General features: G+C 48.3%; 1 protein-coding gene across 2 annotated transcripts; it reads left to right on the top strand.

Annotated features, from left to right (window-relative positions):
- Nucleotides 1-3,400: 3,400 nt before the first annotated feature.
- On the top strand, nt 3,401-18,394 carry WNT5A (Wnt family member 5A). 2 transcript variants are annotated; one of them, XM_058845257.1, is made up of 5 exons: nt 3,401-3,823; nt 7,430-7,563; nt 8,704-8,969; nt 13,685-13,977; nt 15,548-18,394. In XM_058845257.1, exons 1-5 carry the CDS (start codon nt 3,818-3,820, stop codon nt 16,004-16,006), a joined length of 1,158 nt encoding a protein of 385 aa, XP_058701240.1. In that variant the 5' UTR covers nt 3,401-3,817; the 3' UTR covers nt 16,007-18,394. The 2 variants fall into 2 exon arrangements, with proteins under 2 accessions (XP_058701240.1, XP_058701241.1); XM_058845258.1 differs by lacking the exon at nt 3,401-3,823 and adding an exon at nt 6,288-6,677.
- The last annotated feature ends 4,652 nt before the right edge of the window (nt 18,395-23,046 follow it).

Raw genomic sequence — 23,046 nt, 5'->3', positions numbered from 1 at the left:
TTGGCCAAGGTGGAAAGGTGTAAATCACACAGCACCACACATTCCAATGAACACAGCAGTGCAAGGTTTTGATGTGACCACTCCTTTGTTAAATTACATTACCCTGCAGAAACAGATCGAAAAGACCAGAAATAATTTACTTCTGCACTACAAAGAATTGCAGACCTACATCTCTAAAATCTTGCAGTGCTGTTTTTTGAGGTTCTGCTGTTTGGGCATTCAACAATATTGTCACACTTCTTATGACATTACTCTGAGAATTAAAGTTTTTCTCCAGAAAACACTTCGATGTTGGCAGTAAAGCCAGACAGATCAACTGTCTGATTACCTGTAGAGATCCATCACTGACAAACCTGGAAAACAAAACCTTGGGCAGCACGAATGCCTGCAATATTGTCAATACTTCTCCCTCCTGCCCCCTCTAGCTTCACCCAGCTGTTTTAAATAGTGAGGAGAAATTAAAATTCTTAAAGCCTTGCAGGATGTTTGGATTTCTGCCCTTTATTTCCACTTATATGCGCCATAGATTGAAAATTTGCCCGTGATTTATAAATTCCCTCTTCAGTTCTCTTTTGAAAAGGAGTGACTAGGAATCCCGGCAAAGAAAATGATCTGGTGTTGGCTTCGCCCATGGCCAAGCTGCCACTCACCGCCCGTGTGGACCGTCCCGGGCTTGGCGTTTCCTTGTACCCGATGACATTATGCAATTACACGATGATAATCATTTGGGAATACAAATGCGAGAGGTAAACAGCTCGGGGCTCTTTATTAGTTTATTCCAGGCGATCTTTTTTTGTTTTACTGCGCGGCTCCTCCCCCTTTTACAGTTTTGTGCTATTCTTTACTAATTCTAGTGATTTGAGAAATGACCTTTAACCTACGCAGTTTGCAGACTCCTAAAGGGGATAATTGAAATGCCACAGTAAAACAAAGGCAATAAAATATTATTTACTAGGCATAAAACTAAGGTTGGTCTTCTTAAAGAAACGAACACCCCCCCCCCCCCCGCCCCCCCTCTCATTCCTTCCCCATCCCTGGACCTGGTGCTACATCTAATTTATAAATTCCTCACCAGGCGTCCCGAGGAGTGAACAGCAGCCCGGGCAGTGAGGATTCCTAATGGAAAGGCTCTCTGGATATGAGAGAGTAAAGAAACTTGCCGGGAGCGATGCTGCGGCCCCGGGCCCCGCCGGGGCGCTCAGGTGTCACAGAGTCCCGGGCTGACCCCCCGCCCACCCCGGTACCCCGAGGGGTTCCCCGCTCCCGTTCCGTGCCCGCCCGGGCCCCGCGCCCCTCTCGGCGGCCCCTGCGGTGCGACTGCTCCCGGCCGGGCCACAGCGACCGAGGGAGGGGCAGCCCGGGGGGCGCAGGGCCGGGGGCGGCCGTGGCGATGGGGCCTGGCGGGGGCTGCTGGCCCGCCGGTGCCGCCGCAGGCTGCGCTTACCTGGCGGGCAGCGCCCCGGCGGGGCGGACGAGCTCTTGGCCCGGGAGCAGGTGGGCAGCGGCTCGGCACGGCTGGGATGTGCCTTTTCCCTCATCGACCTCCTGAAGGGATTTTGTTTGCGCTGGAATGGCTTTGCAGGAGTGAATGCATTTATTGATAGCGGAGCTGCTCTCGCAGCCTGGTTGGATTTCCCAGGGCTGCTTTGATAATGTGCCCCCTCCCCCTGCATCCCCTCGTGGTCCCACAGTTGCAGACGGATACAGGGGAAATGCTGCGGACTTAACGGCGTGGCTGGGGGAACGTTCCCATTTCCTGTGCTTGGGTGCACACGGGACGGGAGAGGTGCAATAAAAACCCGAGGGCTGCAGAGCGGGGAAAGAGCGGGGAGGTGCAAAGGGTCCGCGAAGCCCCTCTCCCCTGTAGCTCTCATTGGGTCCTACTTGATTTAACTCAATTTTGTCAACAACTTGCCAAATTTACAGCGGCAAAGAAGCCGCTGCAGAAACAGCAACACGAGCCGTCGAGCTCGCTTGGGCAGGCGGTACCCGCAGCCGCCTCGGAGCATGCGGCAGACAAGCAGGAGTTGTCAGCGAACGCCGGCAGGAACGCTGGGGCCATGTGCGCCGCACATTGTGTGCACATGTGTGCGAGGGGGAGCGCCGCGGGGCCGGCCCGGCAGAGCCCGTGTGTGCACATGGGTGTACATGTGTGTATATGGGTGTTCGTATGTGTATATAGGTGTACATGTGTGTATATGGATGTACATGGGTGTATATGGGTGTACATGTGTGTATATGGGTGTTCGTATGTGTATATAGGTGTTCATGCGTGTATATAGGTGTACATGGGTGTTATATCTCTATATAGGTGTACATGTGTGTTTATGTGTGTATACAGGTGTACACGGGTGTATATAGGTGTTTGTGTGTGCACATGGGTGTAGGTGGGTGTACATGTGCCCCCATCGCGGTCCAGGACGAGCAGCGGCGGTGCTGGAGGGCCGTGCACCCCTCACACAGCCCTCCGGCCGGGCTGGGCGCACAGTGCTCTGTAGGGAGAGTTTGCTCTCCCGGGGCCTCAGGCCGAGCTGGAGCAGCGAGAAGGGCGCGGTGCTGCGGGCCGGGGGCGCGGAGCGCGGCCGCTCGCCGCCCGCCCCGGGGCTGCGCGGGGTCCCGGTCGCTGCCGTACAGCTTTAAAATCCAGCCCCGTCTGCAATAGGCCGGCCCTGGGCGCATGCGCTGCCGAGAAAGTTTTCCAGCTGCCGTTGGCTCTCTTAACTTTTTTTTTCTTTTCTTTTTTTTTTTCCCTTTCGCAGTTTTAAGCAGCGGGGTGAAGAGGAGCGAGGGAGAGACGCGGGGGGAGCGGGGCCGGCTGCAGCGGGCGGGGGCAGAGCCCCGCGGAGGAAGGGTCGGCTGCCGCGACGCCGCCTGCCCCGGCTTGCTCTCCCGGCTCTTCTCCCGGCTCTTCTCCCGCGTATCCCGCTCCCCGGCGCTGGGCGCCTCTGGCACCGATGGATTGGGGGAGCCGCAGCTCCTGAAGCCCGGACTGCTCCCCTCCCCCTGCCCCTGCTCGCCTTGCAGGATCAGTCGCCCCGTAAGACAGACACACGCGTGCACAGCCCCCCTCCCCCTTCCCGCTTGTGCAGAAACTTTTTTCTGTTTGGGCTTTTTCTTCTCAGTGTAAAATGGAGGGAGCCGGCCCCGGGATGGCTCTGCAGCGGCGGACCCCCGGCTCTGCGCCGCCCAGCCTTTAAGCGAGTGAAGGGGGGCGGGCAGGGGGAAGCCCTGCACCCGCTCGGCTCCATCGTCCCCCTCTGGCGGGCCGGTCCGCGCCGAGCTGCGGAGGGGGCGGTCGGCGGCCCGAGCGCCGGCGGAGCCGGGTGGGAGCGCGGGGAGCCCCGCGGCGGCACCACCTGGGCTGGTGGGACGGATCGTCGCCCGCGGCGCTTTCGCTGCCGCTTGTGAAGATTTTTATTTGCTTCCGCACAATCACGCCCACGGGCGCTGTGTGCGTGTGTTGGGTTGGCTTTTTTTTTTTTGGCTTTTTTTTTTTTTTTGGCTTTTTTTTTTTTTTTTTTCTACCTCCTTCTTCTTCTGCTGGTGGAAAGCCCTAATTACTGCGATTGCTGATGGACCTTGGAAAGAAGGCTGCACTGGTGCCCCGCTCCGCAGTCGGACACGCTCGGTTTGCGCCGGACAGGGCGGCCGCTCGCCCGCCGCCCCCCGCCAGCTCCGCGGGCCCCCGCGCTCCCCCGGCCGCGGCTCGGGACGATACCGCCCGGCTCCTGCGAGCCAGGATTTTACTTTCGTCTCGCCGTTTCTCCTCCTGCTCCGCTTGGATTACTTGGCTGCTCCGTCTCGGTGATCCCGCGCGATGGAGGTGAGTCCGCGCGGGGCTCGGGGGCTCCGCGCCGCGGGGGCGGCGGGCGCGCAGGGTGGGCTGCGCTCGGCGGGGAGCGGGGCCCCGGCGCGGGTCGGCCTCTCCTCCCCTCCTCGGCTACCGCCGGGCGCTCCCACCTCTCCGCTCTCACCCGCCGCGGAGAGCTCTGCTCCCCACTTGGGAAAAGGCTCTTGTGTTTTCTGGTTTTCCTTCTCTTTTTAAATTTCCCCCCGAAGAGAGGCTGCCCGCCGCAGGGACACTTGCTGGGCTCGCTTTGCCCGCCGCGTCCCGGTGCATCTTTCTGGCAGCTGCTCCTAACGCGAGTTTAAAGACATCTTTCCAAACTTCCCAAACTTTCCCGAGGAAGATCGCTGTGGAGGAGCCCAACGTCGGCGCTAATGGTGGCCTGTACCTTTAAGGAGAACTGGCTGGGGGCCAGCGGAGGACCCGGAGTCAACCCCCCCTCCTCCCCCCCATTTAATTTTATTCTCAGTTTCTGGAGATTATCACTCTGCATCTGCAGCGGGTCCCGCCTGGGTCAGCGCGGAGGAGCGCGGCTCCTCGGGGTCCCCTTGGCGCTGCGAGGACTCCATGTTGGAAAGGCTGTTGGCTTTTTGTTGTTTGTTTGTTTTTAATTGTCAATTGTATGGTAAATGGGCTGCGCTCGGAGGGTCACGGGGAGTTCAGCGGGGCCGAGGAGCGAGGCTGTCCCCGGGCACCGAGGGAAGGACACGATGTGCCTTCACCCCCGGGAAAACAACCCCTCTGCGCCTCCGGTGGGGAGAGCTGGGCCGGGACCCGGCCAGTGCCTTTCCTGCAAACGTGAGACGTGGTCTCGCCCCTCCAAATGGCTGGGAAGGCGCAGCGGGGAGCAGGGGGCGGCCGGGGGGTCCCCGCGGAGCCGCTGCGCCTCCCGCGGTTTACAGCCCCCCGGAGCCGGGCTCTGGATGCCTCCTGCCCGCTGGTAGTGCTTCTAGAAAACCAGATGCCTTCGCAGGCTTTCCAGACACCCCGTGTAAAACAGGATCAGAGGCGATCCCGCGGTGCAGGATCTGTAAAAGCCTCTCTTTTCATCTCGGCTGGAGCGCGGGCTCCGCATGGGGTGCGTTAAATACCAAAACCCAATCTCCGCGGCCCTACAAAGTTGAACACGGTGCCTCACACTCCCGATCTCCAGTGCTCCGTGCTGCTGGGCAGTCTGCCTTTTTTTCCCTTTCTTTCTTTTTCTTTTTTTTTTTTAACTTTTTTTTTTTTTTTAGATGTTGGCTTTTTTTTTTTTTTTTTTTTTTTTTTGTGTTCTTTCTGGTGGCACCTTGTCAGCTGCTGCGTGCAGAAGGGCTGGGCTGGGAGGGCCGGGCCCGGGCGCAGGTGCCTCCTCCGCCTCGCTGCTCGGCGCGGTGTCCGCAGCCGAGGCGGGCAGCGGGCCCGGGGCGCGGAGGTGCCGTCGGAAGGGCAGAGCCGCCGGGCGAGGCCGCCCCCTGTTGGGAGCGGGCCGCCACCGCTCCCCGGGGCGCCGCCACCGCGCTGGGGGCTCCGGCGCAGCGACGGCCGAGCTCGGCGGGGCACACGGGCCCTCGCAGCGGGGCAGCAGCGTTGGTCCTGCCGAACGCGTCTTGCAGCGGGGGCAGCGCCCCGCTCCCGGCGCTGTCCCGGGCCCCCGCTCCCTCCGCGGCCGCCCGCCCCGCCGGGCAGTGCGGCGTGCCCGGGCTGACTGCCGGGCCGGGCGGCTGCACGGCTGTCGGCGTGTCCCGCACGGGCACCGGCGCCTGCGACCTGCTCAGGGCTCGGGCAGTGTCATGGACTTCTTTGTTACTGTCATTATGTCAAGAAGTAACAGAAGGAAAAAGAGCAGCGCGTCGTGCGCTGTTGGGTGTCGCGGTTTGCCCTGCGCGCATCTCGCTTCTCCTCGTCCCTCGCTCAAGACGCCCTCGGCGTTCGCACCTCTGGCGGGACTGAGCCCCTGTGGGGCGGGCGGGCTCCTTCTGCTGCAGGAGACCGGCCCCCATTTACCCACCCCCGGCAATGGGGACTTGGGGGAGCTCATTTGCCCCGGGCAGTGGATGTTTAACCCGCACGGCTTCGCCTCCGGGCTGCAGCCCCGGAGCGGTGTCGGGGAGCGGCTCATGGGGGTCCCCGCGCTGCAGCAGCTTCCCCGAGTGTGCCCGGGCACACTGCGTGTCCCTGCTGCCAGCGCCCCGCTCCTCCCGGCCCTTCGCAAACAGAAATAAATTAGAATTAAGAACACCTTCAATTCAGCGTTAAGGGCCTTTGGAGAATGAATAGGGAATAGGGAGCCCCCAAGTGTCGAAATGTCCTTTTTTTTTTCTTTTTTTTTTTTTTTTTTTCTTCTTTTCCTTTTTTTTTTTTTTTTTTTTCCTTCCGAGGGGAGGGGAAATAAACCCCGGGAATGGCTCTGGGGAGCGAGTGAGAGAGTCCCGTGTGAGGACCAGACGGTGATCGCGGGACCTGTCGGGGGAAGCGTTTGACTTCCAAGACGGCAGCCCGGTTGCTGCAGGGTCCGGGTCGGGACGCGGAGCTGTTCCTTGTCGCTCCTGGTACCTCCCCGAGCCGGTTCCGGCCCTGGGGCTGCCGTCGGGGCAATCACCGCGGTGCCAGCGCGGAGCTCGGGGCTGCCTCGGCGATCGCGGACGACGGGAGCCCCGAGGCTGCGCCGAGATGTTTTAGGGGGCGGCGGGGAAGGGCGAGGAGCGGCCGTATCATCCCCGGGCGGGAGCCCTCGGGTCCCCCGCGGAACAGGCACCGGCCCCGCTCCCTCTCGGGCTCGCTTTGCAAACCTGAAGCCGCCTTTAGCCAGCCGAGAGCCTTTGGTGTCCCCGGCGCGGGCAGCGATGGGGTAATGCCCGGCCCGGGTCCGCAGGTCGCTGTGGCCCCGGGGCAGCGGGAATGGATGGGTGCCGTGTCCGGGGCAGCGGGGATGGATGGGTGCCGTGTCCGGAGCAGAGGGGATGGATGGGTGCCGTGTCCGGGGCAGCGGGAATGGATGGGTGCCGTGTCCGGGGCAGCGGGGATGGATGGGTGCCGTGTCCGGAGCAGAGGGGATGGATGGGTGCCGTGTCCGGAGCAGAGGGGATGGATGGGTGCCGTGTCCGGAGCAGAGGGGATGGATGGGTGCCGTGTCCGGGGCAGAGGGGATGGATGGGTGCCGTGTCCGGGGCAGAGGGGATGGATGGGTGCCGTGTCCGGAGCAGAGGGGATGGATGGGTGCCGTGTCCGGGGCAGCGGGGATGGATGGGTGCCGTGTCCGGGACAGCGGGGATGGATGGGTGCCGTGTCCGGGGCAGTGTCGCGGCCGGTGCCGTCCCGCGGCGGGCGGGGTGCGGCAGCGGCGGGGCCGGGGCAGAGGGCCGGGCGGGCGGCCCGGGAAGGCGGTGTCCGGGGGTGGTGGGGGGTGCGGGGGTGGGTTCTGCCCGCTGGAGCGGGAGCTGCGACGTGCCTGTGTCTGGCACCAAAGCCTCGGCGGGGAGAAGGGCCGGCGAGTCAGAGTCAAGTTAAAAGGGGCCCGGAGACTTCCGTTGTTTAAACTTGAATGCTCGAAAATGGTCTGAGAAGCAATAAACAATCTGATCCTTTTTCTCCCCCCTCTAGAAATCCAGTGCAGTATTAATCCACGGAGGTGCTGTGGGGACAGTTGGCAGTACAATGGCTTCTCAGTACCTCGTAGTGGCTCTGGCCGTTTTCTCCTCTTTTACCCAGGTTGTAATAGAAGCCAGCTCTTGGTGGTAAGCATCTCGTATCGACTTGCTTTTGGAAGGGGGTGTCAAGATTTGCTTGCTTCAATGTCTCTGTGCTTCTTCTGTACTTTGTTTCTGCGGGAGTGCGGCAGGAGCGAGGCAGCAGGGGAGAAGTGCAGGAATATGTTGTGCAGGAAAAGGAACGGGTCTGTCGAATAAGGGTAAATGTGCAACATCTCGTCTTGTAAAATACAGTTTTTAGAATGCTGTCTGGTAGATTATGAGATTTATCATCTTTAAATTGCTGTAATAGTTTCTTTTTCAAAAGAGACATTTCAGCTCCCTTACGTTAAGACATTTTGCATGTACAAGAGAAAATGCTGATTTGCAAGGATAAAGTTAAAGTTTCGGTTTGAAGTTTTCTGTGACTGAAATATACAAATATATTTTATTACAAAGGAGTACATTTAAATTCCTGCTTTGGCAAATTATCTGTGAAGTGTACGATGTTGAGAGTTCTTGAAATAGGTGTTTCTCTGCTTTTTCCAGTGATGCCTTTTGGATTAATAGCCACTTTTTAATTGAAATGTATCATGTGAAGAGCACTTTAAGAATTAAGAAAACAAAGTTGATTTTGTTTAGAATTAGTATACTTGCCTGTATGTTTCTGTGTTGTCATTTGGAAGAAGCTAGAAGTAGTCTGTAGCAAGTTTCTAACTTCTGGCTTCTTGCTAAAGGTTTCCCTATTTGTTTATAGTAGATCAGATTGAAAAACCCAGACTTAAATATAAAATATGTGTTAAGACAAATTGGGATTTGGAGAGCTTTTTTCAGTTTTGCTTTATTTATTTTCCTGGCCTTGCAATTGTTTGGAGCTTCTGTTATTTTGACTGTGTCAATTTAAGCTGGTAAAAGACTGCCTAGATGCAAGTCTTCCAAGTCTGTGTCGTACTTCAGTCTCTAATGTATGGTGATAACCACATGGGTGGAAACTAGTAACTTCTGTCCTGTTCTTAAAACAAAAGTTTCATATTTAAGTGTCTGGGGTTTTTCCTCACTTGTTAACAAAACCAGGAGTTGTATACTCACAATGTATAAGACACAATTCTGTCTGGGATTTAGATTTTTTTTCAAATTTATTTCATTTTGAAGTTTTCTGTTTATTAATGCAAATCTTTCTTTGTGCAGGTCTTTAGGGATGAACCCCATGAACCCCATGAACCCTGTTCAGATGTCAGAGGTGTACATTATAGGAGCCCAGCCACTATGTAGCCAGCTAGCAGGGCTTTCCCAAGGACAGAAGAAACTCTGCCAATTGTATCAGGACCATATGCAGTTCATTGGAGAGGGTGCAAAGACGGGCATTAAGGAGTGCCAGTATCAATTCAGACACAGAAGATGGAATTGCAGCACTGTGGACAACAACTCTGTTTTTGGCAGAGTCATGCAGATAGGTAGGAAGCAACATCTTTATGATTAAACTCTTGTCTAAGGATATGTATGGCACACACTGTTCTGCACTTGAATCTCTTGCCAGGTTCTTACTGAGTACTGTATACAATCAAGTGTTTCTAAAAGTTGGCAAAGGAGTTGGATTATTTTTAGCTGGAGGTGATTTCCCACCACTGTCCAGCCATATGTCTTGGAAAACAAAGTAGGAATATATTTGCATATGGGAATAGGGGAGAAAGGAAAATGAGGCCCTGAAATCTCTTTTTTAGAAAACCTGAGACAAAATGAAGGCAACCTACAAGAATTAAAACCAGCAGCGTCTTGTAAAATTAAAGATGTCCATGTCTAGTTCCAAAGTTAGCAGCTGGATAATAAATCGCTCTTGGTCCAGAGGTTAACTGAAAATTGCTGCTCTGTCGATTAGTGTTTATAGGCAATTCCTCCTTGCTTATTTCCAGATACAGTATTTTTTTTTTCTCTTTTTAAGGAAAACAGATTTATTTTTAAATTGCTGTAGCAGGGTAATTTTCATGAGATGAGTTCTATCATGGTAAAATGTGTGATCCGTGTAACTGACATTTAATGGAATCACATCGCTGGTAAGAGATAGATTCTTACTTAACATCTTCTCACATTTTGGTGGACACCCAACCCTTCCCCTATCAGATCCTCTTTAAAATGGCCTTCTCCAGTGCTCATGTGCTGCCTGCCTTTCCAGCCATTTAAGGACCTCATAGTATTTTAAAGTCCTTGGCAAAATTTTAACCAGTGCTCTTGAATGAGGTCCATGGTGAAACCTTCCTCTGGCTTTCTCAAGTCAGATTGCTGATTTTGTGTAATCAATGGAAAAAATGCCTGTTTTTCTGGGTGACACTTGTGGTCTTTTAAGTAGTGAGTGGTACACTGGCAAAGGCAGCACTGCTTTTTAGTTGAAGTTGTAAAGTAAAGCTTTTATGGCAGTGTTTTTCTGTCCTGCTTTAGAAAAAGAAAAGGTTTTAAAATCGGTCTCAATCTTGGTTTGTCTGTAAATGGGCTGACTCCAGTTAAAGTTGAAGGATTCACATTTGGTCTTGGTTTTTGTTAAAAGAAGTTTTCATTTGGAGATTGTCAGACAACTTGAAAAAAAAAAATCTATTGCATGAAAGTACTGGATTGAAACATTTGATTTTAGGTGAACACCTTCCCTAGGCTTTTTTAAAGCACGGTACTAACCCTCCATAGAGTTGTTTTTTTTTTACCTTACCCAAGAAAAAGTCTGAAAACATGAAAGCAAGCTTCTTCTGTACACCTCTCTGTTCTAGTAATCTAACACGTCAGAAAATTAATCTGTTTAAAATTTAGGCCTTCATCCTTCAGCCCTTATTTATTATCCAAGCAAGTGAAAATTAGCTCAGGGGGACTGTTGGTGTGAAGGAGTGTACAGGATGGGGCCTGTGATTTGTGGTGTCTGTCTCTGGAATCCATGTTTCTGCCCTCCCCAAGTATGACAGATCTATTTAAAGGTGGTTCCTTTCAAGTGAAATAACTGCCGCACCCTTTTGCTGGATATGACTGTATTAGCTGATGTCTACACAGCAATTCATCATGTAATTAAGCCACTTATTCTAATTGCAGATGGAAGCAAGGTTAATAGCCATATTCAGGAGTTAGAGCATGAAGAGTGTATTCACTGAGAGCAAGGAAGGAGGTGTAACAGTTGTACCATTTCACGCTGACCCTCAGTAATGACCAGTTGGTGTTCCTCTGCGTGGCAGGAAGAGTGGACACTTTTAGAGCCTGATTGCATTGCCTTCAGCCTGGCATGGCCTGTGTGATGGGCTGTCAGATATGCCTTGCTCCCAGCGCTGCAGGAGGTGCAGGCTCTGAGTGCACATTGTTTGGGAGGTTTTGCCATGTGCCCTTGGTTGCGCCCCAGAGAGTTCCCGGGCACGGCGCTGCCCGCCGGCACAGCCACGGCCCCGTGTGTCAATGGGCAGTCTTTCTTCCAGGGTTTACCCTGCAGTTAGCTAAAGCTGTACAAATAAACCTGCCGTTGGGTTTGGAAACTTGCTCTGTGGCTTATTGAACTGTAAAATTTTAGGGCCTGTGTTCTGCAGTGCTCTCCTTGGGTGCTGGTTCCCAGGTCGGGCCACGGTGCTCACTGCCATCTCCTGGCTTTGTGGCCAGCCCTGTGCAGGCTGCACAAGGGCTTTGCACACACAGCTAAGTGCCAACAGGAAACAAAATCGCTGATCCTCCCCCTACAGCTCTGTGTGGTTGGGGTCCAGTTTATTCTGCCTTCAGCCTGATGTCGAATGCTTTTAAAATGCAAGACAAAGAACATTTTGTATCTTATGTTCAGGTATTTAAAAAAAAAAAAAGTTCTGTTCTTGTAGACTTATTCAGATCAAGTGTAAAGCTCAGCGCCTTGCTCTGTGGGTGGCTTCCTACAGTGTGTGTATATTGAACAGTTCCATTTCTATGTTTTATATATATGGGAGAGAGGGGACTCGAACGTGTTTGGAATGTGTGTTTGCTTGCCATGGCTACAATAGAGAGAAATCCTGGACTGTGGGAAAAGACAGATATGTTTGACAGTGAAGGAAAGCACAGTTGTGCCTAAAAACTGAAAAAAGAAGAAAAAAAAAAAAACCTCAGAGTAACTCATCCTTGTGGAAACATCACTCTTAATGTATTCCTGGGGTCCATGACTTGAGGCAGTATTGGCTTGAACTGTACTCCAGCAGCTGATGCTATTTTATAAATTTACCTAAATGTTCAAGGAGGGAACTTGCATGGACCCAAGCCTTTCTTTCTCCTTCCCACAAAGAGTAAGTTCTTTAAAATCTGTTCCAGGGTAATAATGAAAAATAGTCAAAAATAGTCAGCTTTATGAGTTTAAATCCCACAATAAGCGGCAGAGTTAACCGTGTGAAAGCATGAGCTAACTGAACCTGAAAAAGAACAAAAATGGAACAGAAGAGTCGAGTCCTGTGGTCCAAAGTCGACCACGTTTCTTTCCTCTCAATATAGTGGAAATTTTGCTTAAGGAATTAATCCAAAAATGTGTGTTACAGAGCAAAAGGGAACATTAAAATCTGTATGAGGTTCCCCCTGCTATAGTTTGCAGTAGATGCAAGGCCTAAGTCACCACATAAAGCCAATGTTTTTTTAACTGAAAATGCTACTCCTGTAACCCTTTATACCCACAATTTATGTAGATACTTCCAAGAGCAGCAGGTGTCTATGAGTATAGACCATGATAAAGTAGCAAAGTGCTTCTGATCTTCCTTAAGTCTCATCTTTCCTGAAATAAGATTTCTGATTTTTCCCACTTAAACCCAGAATCTATTACTAAAATTAATCCAGAGGATGACAGCTGTTGTATTAACAAAGCTGCTCTGATCATGGTGTCATCTTGATGTTAAATATGAACCAGACTTCTAATTATTTATGTTTCAGAAGTGCTTGAAAGCTCCTATTAGATTTGACCTGTCATGATATGTCTTGTACAAAGAGATTTGCCTAGAAATGTTGCTGTCTAAATAGACATGACCTGCCCACAACACGGCCTCATAAAGTCCTAATTTTTCAAAGGCCCATGACTTTCTCTAAGTAAAATCACATAAAATCAAAATTAAAAGCTATCTTGATCTATTGATTAGACTAAAGATTAGAAATAAAACTTAAGTCATGTAAACAGGAAAAAAAAAAGTATTTAGTCTATTCTTAGTCATTCTGAGAATGTTTCTTGGAAAAGACCCATTGGGATGCTGTCTCTTCAGGAGAAAAACAAACTTCAAGTGTTGCTCTCTGGTGCAAGTTTTGTGTTTGTTCATCTGCAAGCTCTGCTAGTTGTACTCAGAACTCGTGGCACTCTTGGAAAAGTGATTGGGGAAGTCAGACACTTAATGAGGTGGGATCAGATACTGTCAATGGGATGGTATGTGGCCATGTCTTACATTATGGGTATTGTAACTTTTTCTTAACAAAAGTTGGAAACTTGAGGTTTTCAATTTCCATTTAAGGGCACCAGATGCAGGAGAAAACCTTCAAAGCCACCTTGTGCCAAGGGTTTTTTCTTCCCTGTAATTTGTAAAAATGATTGTCCATGGGCTCCCTTGCCATATTTGCAAGAGCTGGAGTGTTGGATAATAACCAGCTCAGGTTGTTGTTAGTTTTAAATAGTCTCCTCCAGCAGCATCTGGCTAATGTGTGGGGTGGAAAGTTGTGTGTTATTCTGTTGCACGTTTCTTTTGATACCAGGAGACTTTGTAAAACACTTGAACTTTAAATAAATTGGAATAAGAGGGTGAAGTGCATCAATCATGTTTGAGAAGTAGTAATTTAACAACCAGAGTTTTAAAAGTTGTATTTAGCATCTCTTTCTTCTGAAGGACAGGGAGCCTCTTGCCCTTTCCTCCCCTCACTTGCAGCATGGCTGCTTTGGCCCCGCTGGCCTCGCTGCCCTGATCCACCTCTGCTCTGCTCTCTCATCCGGGCATTCACCAGCATGAGTGAGAAGTGATTTTGGCTCTTGACAAGCCGTGTGTGCTCCAATGGCTTGGGTTCGCTTGGTTCTTTCAGTGTGAGGACGTTTGGGGCAGCGTGGCTCAGGGTTACTCTACCCTTTACCGTGCGAGTGAACTCGGTGGCTCTGGAGAGCCCTTGTCCTCCTGGCCCGTCAGGGGGCCGGGAGCGGTGGCTGTGCCCTAACCCCGCTTGTGTCTCTGTGCAGGCAGCCGGGAGACGGCGTTCACCTACGCGGTGAGCGCAGCCGGCGTGGTCAACGCCATGAGCCGCGCCTGCCGGGAGGGCGAGCTGTCCTCCTGCGGCTGCAGCCGCGCCGCGCGGCCCAAGGACCTGCCCCGGGACTGGCTGTGGGGCGGCTGCGGGGACAACATCGAGTACGGATATCGCTTCGCCAAGGAGTTCGTGGATGCCCGGGAGCGCGAGCGAGTTTACCAGCGAGGCTCCTACGAGAGCGCCCGCATCTTGATGAACCTGCACAACAACGAGGCCGGCAGAAGAGTGAGTGTCTGTCTGCAACAGCAGCATGTCCCTCCATGCTCCTCCTCATCCCTTCTCTTTGGGAAAAGTGTGGTTCAGCGGGGCACGGAGCAGCCACCATGGCTTGCCTTTGGTTTGATGCACAAAACAAGAAAACGGCAAATACGGGGTGTGGGTGGGTGGAGAGCGCACGAGTTGGTTTTGCTTTTGGTTGTCTGACAGTCCTGTTGCTTTCCTCATGGGGGAGGCTGGGACCAAAGCGTGTTGTGTTTCCCTCTGTATTGTTTCATAAAAAGTGCCCTGCTCGCTGTGGAGTCTCTGTAGAGCAGAATTTTATTAGTTGGTATTTCCAACCAGGACAGTGTGTGTTGGAAGGAAGAGGGGTGTGCTGGGCTTCCCAGGCTGGAAGTGTGCCACAGGATTGTTCTGACTTCTTCTTTGCCTGGTTCAAGAATATATGAAAAGCTTTTCTATGCTATTAGAAAACATGGTCTTCTGTGGTTGAACATGTCTTCATGGTTTCTTTAATCTCAAAAATGCTTTAAATGAATGGGTGTAAACTTTTTTTTAATAGTCTGAATATGAAGAGCCAAAGTCATTATTTTCCTAGAGCTTGAAGTGCCAGCAATAGTCAGCTGAGACTTTACACTTGTGTTCTAAGGTGAAGAAGGATGAAAGATAATTTAAAATTAATAGTATTTAGATGTAAGAGGAGGGTGTCTGAAAGCAATGGACAGGCCATTTACTATTAGCAAGAAGAAAAATGACACTTTTGCAGTTGCTTACGGAGACTCGAGGAGTTTTTTCCTTCCTCAGCCTCATCTTTGCAGTGCCATTTGGCAGCATTAAGACTCTGTAACTGCTGGGTGGAAGCTGTCTACGGTATCATCTAATGTGTCAGACCCCAGGATTTTTGGGGCAGTGTCAACACTGACTCTTATTTTATTTGTACAGGGCAAACGACTGAGGTTTCCTTGCCAAAGCTTTGTAAAGAGGATATTACTATGTAGCTCTGACTCCCACCCATAGGTGTTTGGGGGTTTCTTCTTGGATGAAGTCTGTCTTACAGAGCAGTATTTGGGATAGGAGGAGGATGCTGAGCCAAGAGTAGACAATCAGCTGCAGCTGAGCCAGGAGCAAGAGGAATCTTAACTCCTTCCCTAATTGCAGCCGCAAGCAGAGATCAATAGGGAGAGTAACTCAGATAGAAAATAAGGGGATGTTTTACATTTCTCAATGAAACAGCAAAATCCTTTGCTGGCGTGAGAGCGAATTCCTAAAATTTGAGCACAGCCTGAGTGATGCTGCTGTCTGGGCTGTGTGTGCTGTTGTAGCTGTCTCTGTTGTGGGGAGAGGCTGGTGAGACTCCTCCTCCTCCTCCTTCTCCTCCTGGCTCTTCGGGGTGCTGGGGGTACATGGGTGTGTCAGCTGAGTCGTCCTTCCCGCTGTACTGGAGGAGGGGAGGGGATGCTAAGGTGAACAGTGCAGAGGGTGGGAATACAAGAGAGGGCAGGAGATGAGGGCTATAAATGTTCTCACAGCCATGCTAGTCTTTCATCATGGTTTTTGTTTCTCTCCCCGACTCCTGCAGACGGTGTACAACCTGGCTGACGTGGCCTGTAAGTGCCACGGCGTCTCGGGCTCCTGCAGCCTGAAGACCTGCTGGCTGCAGCTCGCCGATTTCCGCAAGGTGGGCGACGCCTTGAAGGAGAAATACGACAGCGCCGCCGCCATGAAGCTCAACAGCCGGGGGAAGCTGGTGCAGGTGAACAGCCGCTTCAACGCCCCCACCATCCACGACCTGGTGTACATCGACCCCAGCCCTGACTACTGCGTGCGCAACGAGAGCACCGGCTCCCTGGGCACCCAGGGCCGCCTGTGCAACAAGACCTCGGAGGGCATGGACGGCTGTGAACTCATGTGCTGCGGCCGGGGCTACGACCAGTTCAAGACGGTGCAGCGAGAGCGCTGCCACTGCAAGTTCCACTGGTGCTGCTACGTGAAATGCAAGTTGTGCACAGAGATCGTGGACCAGTTTGTGTGCAAATAGGGCACGGACGAGGTGGGAGGAACTGCAGCCGCCTGCCAGCAAGGGGTGCAGGCCCCTCTCCCTTTCCGCAGGACTATCTCCACTTTATTTATAGAGTCCAACGAGTTTTCGTCTTCTTTTATGAGAAAAAAAAAAAAAAAAAAAAAGAAAATAAAAAAAAAGGGTGGGGAAGGGAAAAAAATGAAAGAAAAGAGAAAAATATAAAGGTTGCAAAGAGAAGTGCCTGGAAACCCTCTCTGCATCCATCCCAGAACTGTGTGAGGCTTATATTTTTGGCAATAATGGGGGAGAATCTGAGAATATTTATTTTTCAAAGTTAAAAAATTGACTTTTCTTACAAACAATAGAGTAGTTTGAGGGGAAAATCTGACATATTCTAATTTAGATCCATGGAACGTAATACATGTGCAGTAGGCAGAGCAACCATGTAATGTGCTTGGGATGTTAGAACAATCCTTATGGATGTGAGGAACACACAGACCTGTCCATGACTTTTAGGTTCAGACACTAGAAGTTCCTAGAATAGGGTGTATAAAGCTGTTCAGTGCATGTAGGGCTCTGTAAATAAGGGGTATGTTCATCACGAGGTGCGGTGTCGGTTCCCTGCCGAGGGTCACCGGAGGGCAAAGAGCAAAGGATCAGAAAGGCTTCAACTGCGCTATCCCTGAGTCACCGGGGCTGGTTCCAGAACCGAGCAAGACAGGAAAAAAAAACACAGAAAAAAAAAAAAAAGCCTGCCTTGGTGAATAATAAAGATATTATTCGAGGCAGAGCTTGGCCTCATCAGCTCATTGTGACGTGCGAGTGTCTCGTGTGGCGGAGCGGCGGTTCCCTGCTGCCGGGTGTGGAGCAGCCCGGGGCAGGCTGCCCGCAGCACTGGAGCTGGGCAACGCTTACAAACAGCTCTGGTTTCCCAGCCTGGAAAGCCCATGGAAAGGAGAGTTCCCCAAATTTGAAAATGCCTTAAAATGGTGTAATAGCTGGCTGTCTTTCAAAACACAGCTTGACAAATAGCTCCTCTAATTTTATGTGAGAAAATAAATCATTAGATATCCGCTCTTGGAATTATTGATTTTTATTTTTTTTGCAGATTTTGGGAACGCTTTCACTCAAGGAGACAATAGTTTCGTATTTTAATAACATTAACTGACTATTATAGTTCAATGAAACGTTGCAGCAATACCAAATTTATCATCCTATGTCTTTAATACACATGCTTTAGATAATATATTGCAGATATACACTACAACTGTTCAGACTATACTCGAGCAGTTACATATATATGGGAGAACTGTGGTCTCTGGTGTCTGATACTTCAAAGCTTTTTGTACATATATATTTTTAATGATTTAGAAAATAATAAAACATCTAAATTAAAGGGGCAGTTCATCCCTTATTTTCTTTTTCAGATCTCTTCAGGTGTTTCGATTGATTCTAAGCTTTTGGTGGGTTTTTATTTTTAATTATTATATTTTTAAGAACATCCAACATTCAAAAGTTTTAAGGGTAATCACAAAGCAGTAAGCCTCTTCCCAGTTTCAGGGCTTCCTTGGGTGGTTGGTAGAGGCAGCACCCTGCACCTGAATCGATGCCAGTCTGGAGATCGCTTCTATTCCACTCTCACATTAAGGGCATTATTGATTATTGCTGAAAGGAGACACCTTGCAACTCCAAAATGTGCTGCATTCGGCCCTTGCTTTTCAGTTTTTGAACAGAGAATTGTTATTTGCCAAACAGTATGTGTTCCCCCCGTGCTGTGTGCTTACACAGGATTTCATTTTTGGTTCAGATGCCATTTTCCAGCTCAGTCCCATCCTACAAGTTAAAGAAAATGGTTTTGCAGATACCACTTGAGGAAAACCTTCCACTTTAGCCTAGTTGTACTAAAGCCTTGACTTTTCACAAGCCTTTAAGCTGTATCATTAAATTCATCTTGATCATTTATCAGCTTCTTAATGGCGCTTTATTGCTCTTAATTTATTGTACAAGGACATATTTACCCCTCATCTTCAGATGTTTGCAAAGAATATCTTTAAAGTAAGAGAAATAAATAAAGCACTAATTCATTGAATATGTCACTTTGGTTTTTATTGTACAAAAACCATTATCTTTTTTTTTCATGTGCTGAACCACCTCATGTTCTTTTTTAGTGACTTCTGTCTGAGCAGAATTGAATCTCATGATCCTAGCTATTAAAACCCTATTTAATGTAAAATATTTTACTTGTCATTCAGATATGTAAATCTTCTATGTCCTTTCCTCTGTTCTGTACATTTAATGTACATATTTCTGTCTTGTGTGATTTGTATATTTCACTGGTTAAAAAAAAAGAAAGGATTATGCCATAATTGAAGATAGACTATAAAAATAAAACTTTGGTTGTATATTGGGAAGTGGTTTTAATTATCTTTCAGAGGAGGGTTTGTTAAGACAATGAGTAGAGCTGACTTAAATTTGCTACATGGTAAAACAGGGAAGTGCTTATTGGCCAAACATACCAAGTAGAGTTTGAAGTTTTATTTCAATATTAAGAAGACTTGCAGATATAACTGCTTCTTAAGTAGAGGGGGGGGGGGGGGACCCTAAAACCAAAAACACACCAAAGAACCACTCAGAACCCCCTGTGACTCTGAGCTAGGAAGCATTTTAGAGATGGGTAACTACTGAATTGCCAGTGGACAGGGACCTGGCTTGTTACTTGTGTGCTGACAGCTTCCAGGGCTGTCTTCAGGGATTTTGGGGCAGCTGCCTTCAGCAGTGCCAGTGAGGGCAGCAGGATCCTGCTGTGAACAAAGGTTTCCAGCAGGAAAAGTGCTTGGTGCTGGGTCTGTGTGCTCTGGCTCTGTGCAGGTGCTTCCCCACACCGCTCCGACCGCGCTGGCTGGAGCTGCAAGGTGGAAGCTCACCAGAAACTGGGAACAAGTGAAGGGAAGAATCCTTAAAAAAAAAACAGGAAGGCAAAGTGCAATGAAAGATGAATGAAGTATTCATATTAAGGAGGTAAAGACAAAACAAGAATTAATATGAACCCCAAGCTTTCTGAGACTGGCTTGTCTTTGAACATTTCTTAAGTCGTGATTTTTTTTTTTGCTATAGGTAACTTGATGAATTAGTGGCCCTTCTTTACCTCTCTTCTCCTTTTTTCTTTTTTCCTTTTTTTTTTTTCCTTTTGCTCAAGGATAACCTTCTAACATATCGAAACTCCTTCTGGCTGCCAAGAATGTATTATCCCACAAACCAGTAGACCAACATCATGTGTTTAAAATAGCGATTCTGGGCAAATGCAACGTTCTGTGGTCCTATTACTGACATCTGGTTCAGTTTTCCTCCACTTGTATATTGACCAGTATTTATTGCAAAAACACAGCCCCTATTTAGGAAAGTCAGCATTTTTTTTGGACTGGATTGTATTCAAGCTCTTCCCAATAACAGAAAAATTACCAAAAATCTTCTTTATTGCCAGCAGTAAATAATCTGTATTCAAAATAGTCATTATGGGCTCAGATACAAGAGAGTTGTTTTTAATTTGCACCAAGGTTTATCTGTTTAATTTTGCTAAAAATGCTGTTTCAGAATCTTGGTTTTTTTAGTAATACCTTCAAATATTTGTGTTTGGTTGTGTCTTTGCCAATAGTGAGATCCACTCTGTTTTTGCAAAGCACCAAAGCCCTCAGGTGTTGCCAGGAAATGCACCTTTCTTCTTTCTTGAAGAAGAGAATGGCAGCTTCAAGTCAGGCACTGCATGCAGGATGCAGGCTAAAATCCTTCCTTTCTGAAGGATTTGTTTGATAGAATGATCTTAAAAAGCTGGTACAAAACTTGTAGAAATTGGTACTGAAGCTGACAGAAAGGCTGCTTTCCTTTGGATAAGAAGTTTTGAGGAATTATATCTAAACCATTAGGATATTCATTGTAAAAGCGTGGTTTTGGTGAATCAGGAGAAATGTCTGGGTTTTTCTTCTGGACTATATGCTAGAGGAAACTGAGAACAAAAAGGAAAAATGAAGCTCTCTTGAAAATATAGGTAAGTGTATTAATGTAAAGCTTATGTATGTACTTGCTGACTGTGGTAGTCTTAATGCTGTTTATCTGTTACTGAAGTCAGTTTGGAAGGCAAGCCAGGTCTGTTCTTTTGCTTTTCAAATTGTGTTTAAAATCCTCAATGGGGGAAAAAAATAATCTTTCTTCCCTACTGCAGACTCTGGTGTGTCTGTTTATGTTGCAGTGGGATAAAGGATCCACGTAGGAGCTCAGTGAGAGGACTGCACATGAAATATTGTTTTCTTTAAAGGTGTGATTAAAAAATCCAATCTGTCTCATGCTCTGCTCTTATATGAGATTGCGTGTGTGCATTTGTATATACTCTGCTGGTATTTTCCAATTGTGTTGGCCAAATTCTGCTTTTAGTTATGGTTAGGCATCTCTCCTGACTGTGGTGGTGTCATATGAGCCTGACATTTTTCGACCAGACGTGAAGGCCCCCCTGCTCAAAGAGAATGCATATGAAATATATCAGCCTTTCTTCTGCTGGCTGGTTGTTTAAACATGGGTAACTGAATTATTGTGAAACAAATTCTGGGACTGCAGCTGCAAAAGCAGTAATACGGTATATTTGTAGTGATGTTTCTACGCCATACCTCCTAATTTCCCAGTTGATTTCCAGTGCAGACAGAAAGTCTAGAATGTATGTGGTATGTTCCTCATCATATATTTTATAAATGTAAAATAACGATTTGTCAATTACGGTTTCTATTGTAGAGATAAAATGAGGTATTTGGGGCTCTCCTGGTTTGCTGACAGCCCCGTACCTTTGGCTGTGTGGAGCAGTGCTGGCTCAGGGCAGTGGGAGCTGAAGCTGCTTTTGGGAACGTCTCTGAGGGCCGGGCTGTGCCGTGTGCGTGTTGGTGCGCCGCTTGCTTTTGTAGCCAGTGTTGGTTTACCTTGTGTTGTCTTTCCCAGCAGTCCTGCTTTCTCAAATGGTAATTGAACAGCAGCAGTCAAAATACTCTGCTGATGGAGAACCTCTGGCCACTCTGTGGGCAGTTATTCAAACACTTTCTGAACCGGTTTGACCCATTGCTGATTTATTCCAGATCCATTGCGAGGAATTTTAAAAATGCAAACTCTAGTGTAGAGTTCATTGCATGGCACACAGTTCTTTTTTGGTTTTGTTCTGTTTTTATAAAGCACTCCATACCAGCCATCCATCTTTTTTAAAGTTTTTTGTAGTTTTTTTTCTTGTTCTTTTTTTTTTTTGTTTGTTTTTTGTGGGTTTTTGAAGTAATTTTCTTGAGCACCATGAGGAAAGTATATAGTCCCCTCAATAAAGGGTGATAATTTCTGTGCCATTCCTCCAATGACTCCCAGACCTCAGTGACAGGTTCCATGGCAAGAAACACTTCCAGAAACCACCCATCCCTCAGGGTTTCCTCCTGCTTCTCCTGGGCAGTTGTTAGCAGAGTGCAGCTTGTCAGGCTTAACTGGCTGCTGCTTTCTGCCTCTTCTTCTGCCCACTCAAGAAAACCTATCTCCTGCTGGGTTTCCCATACAGAAAATTGCAACTTTACGGCTTTTCTCAAGTATGAGCTCGGATTTACTTTCCATGACCATTGATGTCAGAAGGGCTAATGCTTAGTAGGCAAATAGTGCTAGGGCTTCCCAAGCATCTCTTTGCTTTGTAAATCAGCAGCCTTGGAGGAGTGAAGTGTAATCCCTGAGCAAACTTCAACTGGCCATTACCTGGGGCAGGGAGGTTGAGGTCATTAATGCTATAAAATACTGTTCAGATATATTTTTTTGCTTTTCTTTGGGCAAAAGGTTTCACAGCATGAAAAAGAAAGTTACTCACTGAGATGTGAACTAGTAATACTTGAAGAAAATGGGGGAAAGGCCAATTTATGGTGTGCAAATTCATTGTCTTTTTTTAGCAGTCTCCATTGGTGTTGATTGTCATTCATAAAAAATTGACAATACGTGTATTTCTGCATATATGTTTTCTGGATTAGTGCAATCCCTTGATATTTTCATCTTGCAAAGTACATTTGTGGGTAAAGGGCCCATAAGTAAATCAAGTTTGAAGCCTTAAATAACCAGAAGTAAAGCCATCACCTAAGAAACAGCTCAAAAAAATGCAATGGAGAAAAGTAGCAGTGCAAGATGCAGCAAATGCTTTAAGAGTTAGTGTTGCTGTAGCTGTCAAGCAGGCAAATGGTTGCTAGTGTCAAGGACAGTTTGTCCATTTTAAGCCACAGTGCCAATTGATTTATGTGCAAGTAGGCAAAATCCAATGACAGGGGTCTGGGAGCAATTCCTTGGTAGTTATATGCATTTTATGGAATGATTGTTCCTTGTGACCTTTGGCAGTTCTCAGTAAGCATCATGACATGCTTGTACTTGCAAATAGTTGATAATATTTTCTAAAAAGTTTGTAAAAACGTGAATTTACACTGAATTATATATATATATATATATACATACATATATATATATGGATTTTTTTTTATTTTTTTTTTTGCTACATTCTTCCAATATCTATGGGAATCTGAAGAGCTGATAAAAACACTGGGTGAGGGTGCAATGTCTTGGCATAAGCAGCAACTGTACACAAGCTAGGGAATGGGAGGTGGGAGTTTTTTCTCCTGATGTTGTCTCTTGTAAAGAGCCAGTGTTGATCCTGCAGAGCAGATGCTTTGGAAAAGAATGACAGTAGGACTTCATGAATGGAGGACATAATTCATTCATAGTAAGTACAAGGTCTGATGTGCTCGTGTTGCCTTTGCCATGTCATTTGCATGCAATATATATTTCTATATGAGCATGTCAAAGTCTAAGATCTTTGCTCAGACGTAAGGACTTTATTACAGCAGATTAAAAGCAGAATAAGTTCTAATGAAGCCAGATGTAACAGGAACTGAATATGTTCCTTGTTCCTACATTCTAGTGGATTTTGTTGTTACCTTGTTAGGATTCAAACCTTGTCTTCAGGATTTGGCTGACTGAAATGATAGATTAGTCATTGTGGAGGATTTTATGGATAATAC

This window comes from Poecile atricapillus, chromosome 9, assembly GCF_030490865.1.
Source record: "Poecile atricapillus isolate bPoeAtr1 chromosome 9, bPoeAtr1.hap1, whole genome shotgun sequence".
Lineage (NCBI taxonomy): Eukaryota > Metazoa > Chordata > Aves > Passeriformes > Paridae > Poecile > Poecile atricapillus.
Note: the sequence above shows the minus strand (reverse complement) of the source record. Positions and strands in the feature narration are given on the sequence as shown.

Bases quoted from the DNA above. Each gene is read 5' to 3' on its own strand.
- WNT5A (XM_058845257.1), top strand. The intron at 8,970-13,684 runs GTAGGAAGCAAC...GTCTCTGTGCAG, and splicing joins TGGCAGAGTCATGCAGATAG to GCAGCCGGGAGACGGCGTTC. The intron at 13,978-15,547 runs GTGAGTGTCTGT...CGACTCCTGCAG, and splicing joins ACAACGAGGCCGGCAGAAGA to ACGGTGTACAACCTGGCTGA.